This window comes from Manis javanica, chromosome 5, assembly GCF_040802235.1.
Source record: "Manis javanica isolate MJ-LG chromosome 5, MJ_LKY, whole genome shotgun sequence".
In the NCBI taxonomy this organism is placed as follows: Eukaryota; Metazoa; Chordata; class Mammalia; order Pholidota; family Manidae; genus Manis; species Manis javanica.
Window position 1 is genome coordinate 79,050,453 of NC_133160.1, and position 12,841 is coordinate 79,063,293.

Here is a 12,841-nt window from a genome sequence, read left to right on the forward strand (position 1 = left end):
AAATAAAAGTTTAAAGAACTTGTCATTTGCATATAATGTATGTCTAGGTATTTCAGAAACAACTATGTATGTGGTAAATTCCAGAATTCATGTCATCATTCTAATGCTGCTATATTGAGTGCCCAGTGTGTCAGGCTGTGGAGAAACAGCAGGTAATTGGTAACAGTCTCGCTCTGGGTATGCTCTGGTGCTTCCATCCACCTGATAGTGCATGCTGCTAATGTAGGAGTAAATCAAGAAACAGGAACGAAATACACAGTGATTTCTTACAAACTTTCTCATACATGCATGGTGATAAAAATAGTACTTCCTAATCACAAATTTACAGCACGTGAGTCAGCTGAAAACTATGCTAAGTACTTAAATTCAGGCATTCAGTCCATATAAAAATAAAAGCAAAAGTACTTGTACCATTGTACAAAAGAACTACCATATGCATTAGTGAGCTTGATATTCAAGCTTTTCAATTCATGCAAAACTTCATCAAGTTTATTTCTAGGAGCTTTGTTCACACCTTCTTTGGCAAAGGAAAAGTGACTGAAAACACACCAGAGCAGAGTGGTTGACTTCATGTGAAATACGGTGACTCTCCAATAAAGGAAAGAAGTCCTAAAAAGAATTTCACTTAACAACCAATATCCAAGGGAATGTAACATATGAAATAAGAAAGCTAGTAACTTGGTATTATGATCATAAAGAAAGCATAACCATTAAGTAAAACATGTTTTAACTACCCACATATATGTTCCTAATGTTTGAGCTATTTTAGCTCTGTAGTTACCCCATATGTGCACAGATAAATCTACACACAGACTAATGCTGAAGATAATTATCACCTTTGCTGTAGCATTCCTTAATAAAGATCATAATTTGGAAAGTCTTGTGATATGTTCATGGGATTTTTGAGAAACAAATTAAAACTATGTCTTTTTTATGTTTTCCCCTTGTTTTATTTGAATATGGGTAGAAAATTTGGGGAAGTACTTCAAATTCTATGAATATCTACTGAATGGAGCACCTTTTGAAAATGAACCATCTGTATGCCATCAGAGGAGTTTCCTCAGTATCACATCTTGAAAAGAAGGAGTCAGGAAATCTGGCTTTAAGTCCTGGCTTCATCTATCTGGATCACCCTGCCTCCTTTAGGAACTGAGGAGTTTGAGTTGTTTTATCTTCCAAGTCTCTTCCAGTCCTAAAAGTGATCCTAACAACTTGCCTGGGTACTTTGAGATATCTGAATAGTTTCAAGAAAATCTCAAATCACAATGAAAAAAGTTGCCATTGTGTCCATATGGAAGTACAGAACAAAACTTGCAAACAGTTGCTGCTCATTACAGCTGATATGCTATAAATGGTTGTTGACACTAGGACCAGATGTCATGGAAAATCCTGCATCATTAGGAAGCAATGGGGTGGGGAAGGAACCTCAGTGTGAGAACGGCAGTAGAATCTATTTAAAAACTAACCTAAAATGTGATTGCATTCAAAGAATTTAGAGAGAATTTCAATGTATAAAGATTACCATAATAGATTGCATTAAATTTAGGAATACAGACATTCATCAAATTATGAACATTCATCACAAATATTCAATGCTCTGCACATTGAAATGGCCAGCTACAATGGTGTGTAACTGCTAATCACTACTTTATACATTGTCTCTTAGGACAGAGCTTCTGTGATAAAATCCAGTGAGATTTTATAATTGCATATATACTGGTATGAGATACAATATGTACCTATAATGTTCATTTGAGAAATGAAGAAACTAAGTAGCTCCAAAAGTCTATGAGTTTCCATTCACATAGTCAAGAACAGGCCCTAGACATAAACCTAGACCTTCACTCTCTTTCTAAATAATGTTTCCCATTTCCCTCAGTGCTACTCCCCCATGTTCAACTAATTGCATTGGAACACCTGTATTTCTGATCTTTCCTTTATCAAAATAGTTGATTAGTAGCAGATAAGAATATAGTGGTGATCCTTTTTAAGGAAGCAGCCACTGATTAGCTGAGAGATTCTGCTATTTAAGCTTTGGTGGAATATAACCACATATTTATCTTCTTTCTATGGGCATTCAGAATATGAACTAACCTACTTGCCAACAAACTTTTGTATACAGTGTATTTTTAAGTTGGAGGCTATATGAATGGTAGAACATGCTAATAGGATGATTCAAACTTTGGATATATTCCAAAGAGTTGTATAAAAATCAAATTTGTATGATATTTTGAATGTTGCACTGAAGCTGACCATTAGAAGCAAGCTTGTGATGAAACATTTCATAAAGCAAATAATGCTTCAACAAAGTAAATAATCATCTTGATTTTTCAGTTTGCCTTTCATAATCCTATATTTTAGGTTTGCCTAAAAGGTATATGTAAAGATGAAGCCATTTCAGTGCTATTAACTTTTAAATCTGTGCAATAACCTTGAAAAATCCCTGCCTTTTCTTATACATGACTGCAGCTGAACAGTCTTCATGCTTATAAGGTGAAACACTGATCCAGATGGACTTACTTTTTTCCTGGATGACTCACAGGGCCCTTCAGAGAGGTCTTCTAGGTTGTCTCTAGGTGTGAATGTTTGCACCAGTCATTCAGAAGCCATGCATGATAAAACTCTGAGGGGTCCCATTTCTTCTGAATTGGCAGATACGTGGTGTTTCAGGGCATTATGCACACAACACTGCCCAGAAGCTTTTGGATTTAGTGATAAGAATAAAAGCACATAAAGTTTTTTAAAAGTTTATTCACTGATGACACTAGCATTTGCTGAACAAACTTCAGTTCCAGTTCATTTAGAAGACCTAAAATGATTGTGATTTGTAAAGTATTGGAACGCCCTTCAATGAGTCTGTGGTTGACAAATTAGAACAGATGGGTATTAGCAGAGATCTCTGACATCTCAATGCTTTTGAATGTGAAGGTTACAAAGAAATAAACTATTGCTAATAGTTTGATGTGGTTTTTCCAAGTCATTTATAACATTAATTAATAGCTAGAGATCACTTCTTGATTAAATTAGAAAATGCATGAATGTAGTAGACCATGGGAAAATAAAATGTCGCTATTAATAATGTAACATGGCTATATACTATAGTATATTGATAGATAACTAGAGACCCAAGTGTAATTTCAAACATTAGGTTTTACTAAAAGTTATTTCAGCATGGAGATCTTTCATGTTCTTGAGACATCTTCATCCCAGTGTCCAAATTAAGTTATCATGTATTTAGTGTTAAGGTAATTCAAAAACCCCACCAGCCCAAAAAAATAACAAAGTTTTCCTTGCAATTACCAATTCTCATAATAGCAATGAATCTGATGGCAGTGAGCAGCAATAGCCTGAAGAATTCTGGTACTTGATTAAAACTTATTTGCCTACACTCTTTTATTTCTTATAGACTTAACCTAATTTCTTCCAAGTTCTGGTTATGAGTCTTTGCTAATTTGCATGGCTGGCTTAATTAGTACATTAAATATTGGTTTAGGCTGTGTTTATGCAAGGTCAAAACAACCAACAGAATTGACTAATTGATAAGAAAAAAGTAGGCAATTTCATGAAAAAATATTTGTTGTTTATCAACACAGAAACAAAACCAATTTGACTGATTGGAATTTTAGATTTATCAGACAATCGTTTTGGCACTTGTAGAGTCCATTGTTTCCCAACTTTCTTCAGTCTGAGACACACCTCTAAATTTTCTGGGTCTTATCCCAAGGTAAGATGTTGAGTGACTCTCCCATTATGTATATACCAACACAGGCATATGTTTTTCCAGATACTGGGAAATGATAGACTTCACTATATGTAGTGATTGGCCTTCTTTTCCTAACCTTCTCCCTTCATTTCTTAAAACCCACAAAGATGATCCAAGGACATCCAAGATTGCCCTGAGGCTTAGCTTCAGAGTGCCAGTGTCTCGATGCCTTGGTTGGGAAACAGTGATATAGACACAGCCTTATTCCAAGACTGACTTATTAGTCTTTGAATAATGATAAGTACCCACGAAAATAAAAATCTATCTTTCTCAAAAGTATTCTGAGATGTGAGAATAAATATATAAGTAATGCTTTAAATCACACTTTGTAGACATGTAAATTACATTTTAAGAACTGGCTTCTGAAGAAATAAAAGCTAACTATAACATTTGGCAAATAGTAATATACTCTCTCTGCCTTTAAGAATAAACAGATTCTTAAAGACTGCAATTGCAATATATAATTCAGAATAAGAGTCCAAAATTTGTCAAAAATTGTTTGGAAACATTCAAGAATCAAAATCACTACATTTGGGTCCAAACTCTTGAAGTTAACTAAGATTTAATTTGCACAGCTTCATTTGCCAAATGACTGTAGATTGGTCCAACTCTTGTTATCATTTTGCCAAGTTTCCTTCTGCTGAAAATGTCTATGCTCTGTTAGGCTTCTAAGTGGATGTCTTTGGCCAAGTCTGGACCTTAAGTGGTCCATGGAAACATGTGAGCAGGTCAAGACAGGTGCTCCCATTCATTTGATCTCCCCAAGTTCATTCTCTTCTGCCCTGTATCCCCCCAGTACATGTATGCAGCTGTCTGAAGCCTGCACACATGCTAATTTTTAATCATTTTCTAACCACATTTTCCTTGGGATTTAGGAATGCCAGTCTCCGGGAAAGAGGACAGTGCATGACTTTTTTTCCCTGATGTTATAAAATGTTAGTTTTGAGTAGTCACGTAAAATAGGTTCTCACTTCAGTCTCTTCTTTTTTTCTTTCTAAATAAAGCCTGAGAATTTGCTTTTAGCTAGCAAATCCAAGGGAGCAGCTGTGAAACTGGCAGACTTTGGCTTAGCCATAGAAGTTCAAGGAGACCAGCAGGCATGGTTCGGTGAGTCGAGCCTCTCTCCCCTTCATGCTATTCACACTCCGCTAGGACCAGTCAGATTCCACTTCCCAGCCAAAACAAAACAGAAATGTTCATTCTAGCACCAATTTGACTAACTTTAAGATATTGGACCTTTATAAGCACTTACTTAATTTTATTGACATTAAAGGATATATAATGTAGAAACAATTTAAGGGACAATATTTTACAGGAAAGCAATAACAGAGGTTTTTTTTCTTCAACAGTGGATAAGAAAATGGATCTTATACTAATAATTAATAGGAGGTTTGCAGTATTCTAAGAGAATTTTTTTTATTTGAGAGAAAATTGATTGTTCACTTATAACCTCACTTGGTATCAAAAACTGCTGTGTAAATAGTAGATACTCAGGAAATATAGAATATTTCACATATTTTGTAAGTAACAAATTAGAGCTTTTAAAAATATTTTTTAAATGTATCTATAGGTAGATAGATGTAATCTATGTATATATAGTGTTTCATCTTAATTATATTCTATTTCTCTAAACTACTAGTTTCCTTTTCAAAATTTTCATTTTGAAATTTCTATATGATGAAATTCCTGTTTCTTTACAATTAAGGAAGAAATGAATTCTAAATAAATTTAGAGTATTTCTGACCTGGCTTATGGATTACTTCAATATTTAACCTGTTACATTATTTCATCCACTGATTTTTCTCATGCCTCTCTTTCTGCCATTGCCTAGTATTAACCAATTTTTCATGTCATGTCTTGAAATACAACGTTTCCCCATGCCTCAGTCTTACTCCTTTTCTGACTTTCAATGTATTGAGATTAGGTAATTCTTTTAAATGTCCTTCACTTCTAATTGCTTTTCCTCTGAACAACAAAAGAAAGCGAACTCAAAAAATGGTTAGTTCTTCTGTTTTATCTGCAAACACTTCTCTGTATCCCTAAACATACATATCTCTTAAAATGTACACAGAGCTCCCAGGACTCAACATATGCCTAATCTGCCCCAGCTCGCTAATTGGAGTGGGTGGCATGCCAGCCTCCCTCATCTCCCTTGCCAGCAGCTTAATATAGGACCTCATATTCTGCTTCATGAGTAACTGACTGTTTCATGAGTAACTGACTGTTATCCTTGTCTGTGATTCCTGCCTTTTATGTTGTCTCTCATTAGCCACTGGATGAGTTTAATATCTCCAAACTTGGCATTGGGTTTGCATATTTTGACATATGAACAAGCTTGTTCCTGTTAATAGCAAATAGGAGGGTAGGACATAGAATTCTCTAAGTTGAAGATTCAGAGACATCTTTGTATCCTGGGTAAGACCATGGTTGACACAGATAAGGAACATACAGTAACAGGAGTTGGGGTCCAACAAGAAGTAGCAGGCTATCACTAAGATATGCAGAGCCATTAATGGGATACATAAATAGGAGGTCCTACATTTCCATGTAATAACTACCTACCAGGCAGTGTGGGAGCACCTCAACAGGCACGCATGAGGTGCTCTGCAGCAAAAGAGAAGTATGAAATTCTGCCTCTGGGGAGTTTTAGTTATTTGGGGTAACACCTCTGCCTCCCTAATGAGTGAATGAGGGTTTGTTCATCTGCAAGGAGATAAAGGCACACCCGGTCATAGGGATCAGACCTGCAAAAACCCAGGGACGAACTATTTTTTTCTATTTCAGGAACAGTAGGAAATTTGACATAGCTAAAGTAAAAAGTATACTGGGATGCATGGTAATGTGGTAGGAAAGGACATTATGTCTTAGCAGTTTCAGGGATCTTGTAAAAGATTTTAAGTAGAGAGTGACATAATTGGGTTTATGCTATGTCAGTGATCTGGGTACCAATGGGAGGGGGGCATAAGAATAGTTACCCTGAAGGCAAGTAACCAGTTAGGCTAATGCACTAATTCACATTATGCATGATTATAGCTTAAATAGGAACAAGCAAGTTCCAGACACAAATGCAGAGTGGACAGGGACTCTGAACACTACCAGAGTCTGTTTAGAGGAAATCAAAGCCCCAGAGGTTGGGTTCAAAGATAGTACTGCAATCCTGTCTAGAGCAAAACAGGGTCCTACTTCACACAATTTGAGGTATGAAGCAGGATTCCAAGATAGGGAGGGAGGCTCAGGGATGTACTTGCCAGCACAGGGTACAAGATGCTGACTGGATATCAGGAATAAGGCCAGCCTTACTATCAGAGTTGAGGCTCAAAATTAACATCAGCAACTTGGCTTGGTGCTTATAAGAATGATGGAATTAAGTTCTATATTTTTTTCTCCTTTGCTAGATCACAAGCTGTTTGAGGGCAGGGCTGTGTAGAGTGGGAAAAAAATCTGCTTGTTGAGTTAGAATACCTGATCTTATACCCTAATATAAAATATGGATATTTAATAGCTGTATGATGTTGGCAAGTCACTTTAACTCCATGAAGTTCATGTCCTCTCTGTAAGTAGAGATTATAAACACTGCTTCACAAGGCTGTTATATGTCCACAGGAACATGCCTGGGTCATGAAAGATATTGAATAAGTTTTCAAACCCATCTTGGTGTGCAACACATTGTCACAGTTCTTTGCCTACTCAAAGTTGTTGAGTGACTCAGTGAATGGAAGCCTGAGTATCAAGTTAGTGAAAGCAATAGCATCCAAATACTAGTACACAGCCTCTCTAATAGTGGTCATTCATTTCTAGAAGCAAGCTGGTCCCAGAGAATAATGACAGATCAGGAATCAAAATTCCATTTCCTCTTCAGTGTGGTGCTATCAATAGTTGAGTTCTTGCTAAATAAAGTACCTATTAGAGAATAACTTTTAAGAGGTACATTTAAGTTCTAAGGTAATTCAGCATTTCAAAAATATAGAACAGTTTCTAAGCTCAAGAGAATACATGTTTCTTGTTCTTTTCCTTTAGCTGTTTTAGTTTATTCTATTCAAGTTCAAGTGGATCTTAATGGTATCCTAAGAAACTACATTTCTTTTGGGTGTAGTGCCAGATATATTATAGGTTTTAGAAGTAAAGATATGTTTTACTATGAATGACTTGTCTTGGTATTTATTCATTATCTGTCATCTTAGTCTTATGTATTTGGCTGATTAACTTTGTCTTTTGAAATGTAGTATCAATGTTGGGTGGAGAGAAACCCTTGTATGTTAATAAGAAAAGAACAGAACTCTTTCTTCATTATGCATAATTTCAGAGTTTAAGGCTTTCACATAACTTTATTTTAACAAATATGAAGTCTATTGCAAATAAGAAAAAACTATATAAGGCATTGTGGAAGTTTATTGTTAATCTTTTTTAATTCTCATTTTCAAGGCCAGATGTTTGTTTTTCTCTTGTTCATTTTTTTCTGTCCTCCCGGCCCTAATCCATTTGAATACTAACCAAAAATGCTAGAAATATTACCCTATGTCACTACACCTGTTAAGATGGCTAGAAAACATACCAAAGAGAACTATCCGAATACAGCTTGTTTCTTGTGTGGGGTTCAAAATGCTACTTGCAGTAAGTTTCTAGTTTTTTGTTGCCTCTAGGAGAAAAAGATAACTACCACCAACTTGCTTCCTGGAAGAATTATTTTGCTTGGTTGCTATCACATCTCATTTTTTAAATATTAAGGTTTTTTTAATGGCAATTTGTTGCAAGGATACATTTTCAACAGTAAGTAATTCTATTTTCTTTGTATTCCTATTGGATTTTCAGATTAAGAAACACATGCTATCTCTAAAAAAGGGAAGCTCTCATTAATTTTCCTGCAGGTGGCATATATCATGATAAACTAGATTCTCATGAGCTTAATTTGCCAAAGAAGTCCCTATCCATTTTACCCTTAGTATTTCTGTATTCATGAGAACATAGTGTACAGCATATTGTTTTTTAACATTCATGCATTTAAATGTATGCTTCAGTATTCATATGGATAAGGACCCCACTGGCTGCTCAGATGGTAGTTGTCCTGAATAAGAATAACTGTAATGGGTGTTCTCTTAGCATTTTAGTTTCCAGAACAGGCTAATAATAATTTACCTTTAAGATTATATTTTCCTTTCTTACATAGCAACTTACTGCCCTCTTTTCTAACTAGATGAAATATCATTAACATTTCTTCCTCTAAGCTGTGTATTCTACTATATTATTTTTAAAAATACATTAAAGTTTAGCAATTATAGATAGAAGGGTACAGATTGTATATAAAAGTGTTGTCGAAATTCAGAGTTCGAAAGGACCCCTGAGAACTGTAGTTAGCTAAGAAGAACTCTAAAATGGAAATAATTTAGAGCTGCCCTCTGGTAGAGAAAATGTAGAGAAAAAAATCGAAGATTCAAGGAACAGAAAAGTAACCTCAAGGACAAGAATAACGGGTCTATTTGCAGGAGAATTTAAAAAGATGAAGCAGGTCAAGTGCTCAGGAGTAGAAAGAAATCAGGTTGGATGAATGAAGGGGAACCAGTTGATAAAGGACCTTAAACTGTAGGCTCGAACCTTGGTCTTTAATCTGGACTGTGGCATCAGTTCCTCTTGGATTCCCTTTGTCTGTGTGTCCACTTGGGAGGGGTTGGAATGAGAAGACAGCAAAAGCAGGAATGGCATCCAGAAACACCAGAAGCCCTTTAAAATTGTTGTGCCATCCGCCCACATCACTGCTTAAGGTCATCCTCAAACTTTAGGCAATAGATTCCTGCTCTGTGATTCTGTCACCTCACAACTACCAAGCAAACGTTTCTTTCAAGTCAGTTTCAAGGTAGAAGTAGGTCCATAATGGCCCATGTAATAAGCTTAAACAAAAACACACAGGTCTTTTCTTAGAGACGCTTCTCATTGTCCACCATCTTACTCCAAAACAAAGAAAAGGAAACGTAATGAAGGGAGTGGGTGTTCAAAATCATTTGCCCCATTTTCTACTGTGATTTTGTTCAGAGAAGTAACTTTGAAGGAACTCGGAGAAGTAACATGCTATCATATATATGCTTGTTTTTATACCTTTTTTGCACATTGTGTTTGCACATGCATTTGTCACAAATATGAGGAGGGGGAATTTCCCAGGAAATGCGTAATATGCTTCATCTGTTGTTTTGTGGTCAGAGGAATTCCTGATTATATATCCTTTTAAGGGAGTTTTTCCATTTTTTGAGTGTGCCTTTAAAGAAAACCTCCAAATGAGAGTAGTTATTTTTGGTATTTTCTTAAAATAAATATTTTTATTTGAAAACTATTATTTTCAGAAATAAGAAATATTTTACTCTAGAATTGTTATTTAAGTGTACCATATTGGGTTCTGTATTGAATGATCTAATATGACACTTTTTTTTGCCATGTGGTTTCTCTTGCCTCATCTCTTAAAAGGCTATTTGATATGTGTTCCATAGTGATTCATCTGAGTATTCCTGAGTCTCCTCTTTAGTTGCCAATTATAAGTACACACAGACCATTTATTAGTACACAGTGAATCTTTGATGTATTTGGGGCTTATTTCTTCTCCTAATGAGTTCTTCAGTTAGTCTCAGCCCCAACCCCCTTGCCACAACACTATCTATCTTACTTTCAAAAATATTTACTTTGAATTTGTCCCTAGGATCTGTGTTTTAGGTCCTTCTGTTTTATAAGTGAATGATTCCTATAATATAGTTCTGTAGGTTTCATGATAACTATCATCTTTGGCAAGAATCGAACCCTAGCTTCAATTTTCTCCTTCAGTTCTTCCCAGGTGTAGGAAAGAGAAGTCTTTTCCTCTCCCCTCTTAGGTCTGTGGCTGGTACTGTGAGCTGAACTGACAAAAGTTAAATTTACAGGAGAAAAGTTTAGAAATTTTATTTGATGTTAATATTTAATTTTTTACATGCACACAGAGGCCTTCCTTGAAAAGAAATGAAGACTTAAAGAAAGGCTAGACTCAAGGACTTACATCCCATTTTAACAAAGAGTGATAAATTGTGAAGATAGAGAAGGACACTGGATAAAGAGAGTAGGCTGGGCATTAAATTGTGGGGAAGCAACTAAGAAATATATGAGGGAAACTAACAGAAGAGATTTGTTTGTATAGATTCATCCTGACATCAGCTCCCCATGTCTGGTGATAAGAAAGTTAATCTCTTTCTGATGCAAAGAGGGCACTTCTCACAAGAAATTCATGCCCAACTTGAAGGAAGATGAAAGAGCTCTTCCTGCATCTGCCATTTCTCAGTTGCCTTCAGCTCAAAATCATCAATATGCGACAGTGGCATGTTTTGGGGTGACATGTTCTGATCCCCCTCACAAGTTTACTTTCAACTCCCATGTAAGTTAAGTGAGAATAAGAACTGCTAACCAAGTGGCCTTAAGCATACACAATGACTTCACAATGCAATAGAGTGGCCTTCATATCTGTAAATCACTATTTTTTTCTAAAAACCTCTGAAGCAGGACAGATTTGTGTTGCTATTGCTATAGAGAGAAACTAGTCCACATTACTTTAGTACTCTGAGAGCCTTGTTTTACTTGTTTTATTTTGACAGATTTATCATCAGACAAAAAAATGACCCCAAATTGTTTTCTTCCTAGTTTCCCATTTCCTATTGGTTTTGTCAACTCAATTCTGACTCATTAACCTCAATTTTCCATAGGTTTTGCTGGCACACCTGGGTATCTTTCTCCAGAAGTTTTACGTAAAGATCCTTATGGAAAGCCAGTGGATATGTGGGCATGCGGTAAGGAATCATTTTTCCATATATGTTTTATAGTACACCAGTATTGTTACAATTAAAAATAGAAGATTTGTTTTTATAGATTCATCTTGACGTCAACTCCCCATGTCTGGTGTAAAATAATGCCTGTTTTAAATTTGAAATGTACACTCTGTAGTGATGAACTTAGTTTTCAAACATTATCCTACAATAAGAGCATGTGGAGGGCTGGTTAAAGCACAGATGGCTGTTTCTGATTCAGTAGGTCTGGGGTGGAAGCATCTTCATTTTTGAGAAGTTCTCAGTGATGCTAATGCTCCAGTCAGGGTAAGCACTTTGAGATCGGGGACACAGAGCATTCCGTCGTGGTCATGCATTTATGCTACTGTCCTCTCACCTTATTCAAGCAGCCCTTATAACAACTACTGTGATTGCACAAAATGTGTGGCAGGGATTAAGAGGGAAACAGTGGATCTTGGAAAAGAATGAAACTGACTTTCCTGTGGGGACTGAACTCTGATTTACGCCCTTAGCAAACAACCCTAATCAAGTACATATCCCATGCAGGCTCAGAGATAAGTTTCCATCACAGTTTTTACGATGGAATTTCCAAGTCCTGGCATATACTTCGAATAGGTGAGAGATTGAAATTAAAGGGGTACTAGAGGATGCTCTGAAATATTTTTCTACTAGGGTTCTTGACATGAACTCATTCTCCAGGTTCCTGACACTGTGTCATTGCTTCCAGTCTAGAGTGTGGCTTCAGAGTGCTGCAGACAGACTCAGTTGCCTTTGGTGTTTTTCAGTAAGCCTGAAGAGAGTAGATAAACTTTATTTGATTATGAAATCAAATTTAAAAAAATAGATAAATTCATTACCACTGCTTAATAGTAGTGGTAGATTACCCCAAACTATATTTCTTGTTGGCTTTATTTCATTAACAGCAACTTGGTGTTTGATCTTAAACTAGACACATGATGGGCTTTTAAGATTATGTCCATGCTTAGGAAAGCAGTTATAGGAGAGCACCATATTCGGAGTCACAGTGCCTGATTTCAAGTCTTTGCTTTGCACCAACTAACCCTAACTCTACTATCTCTGAGTTGGTTTCTTTACCTATAAAACAGGAATGTATTACCTTCATAGAATTGTATGAGGTAGGTACACTTCAAATTAAGATATTTTATGGTTTTCAAAGAATTTTAAAATGAAAACATTATTATTCTAAAAGTTTTAAATTGTCACCTAATTAAATGGTGAGGTCTTTGGTGTGACCCAAGCTCTTTCTCCTGCCTACCTGAGAATATCTTCT

The 12,841-nt window shown here is 36.0% G+C and overlaps 1 protein-coding gene across 35 annotated transcripts in view; it reads left to right on the forward strand.

The window, feature by feature from the left end:
* The window catches only part of CAMK2D (calcium/calmodulin dependent protein kinase II delta), a 308,632-nt gene that overhangs the window by 235,772 nt on the left and 60,019 nt on the right, over nt 1–12,841 (forward strand). For all 35 annotated transcript variants that reach the window (XM_073237126.1, XM_073237125.1, XM_037001121.2 and 32 more), the window contains 2 exons: nt 4,768–4,870; nt 11,470–11,553. In XM_073237126.1, the coding sequence (XP_073093227.1) occupies nt 4,768–4,870; nt 11,470–11,553 (187 nt within the window). The remainder of the gene's footprint in view (nt 1–4,767; nt 4,871–11,469; nt 11,554–12,841) is intronic.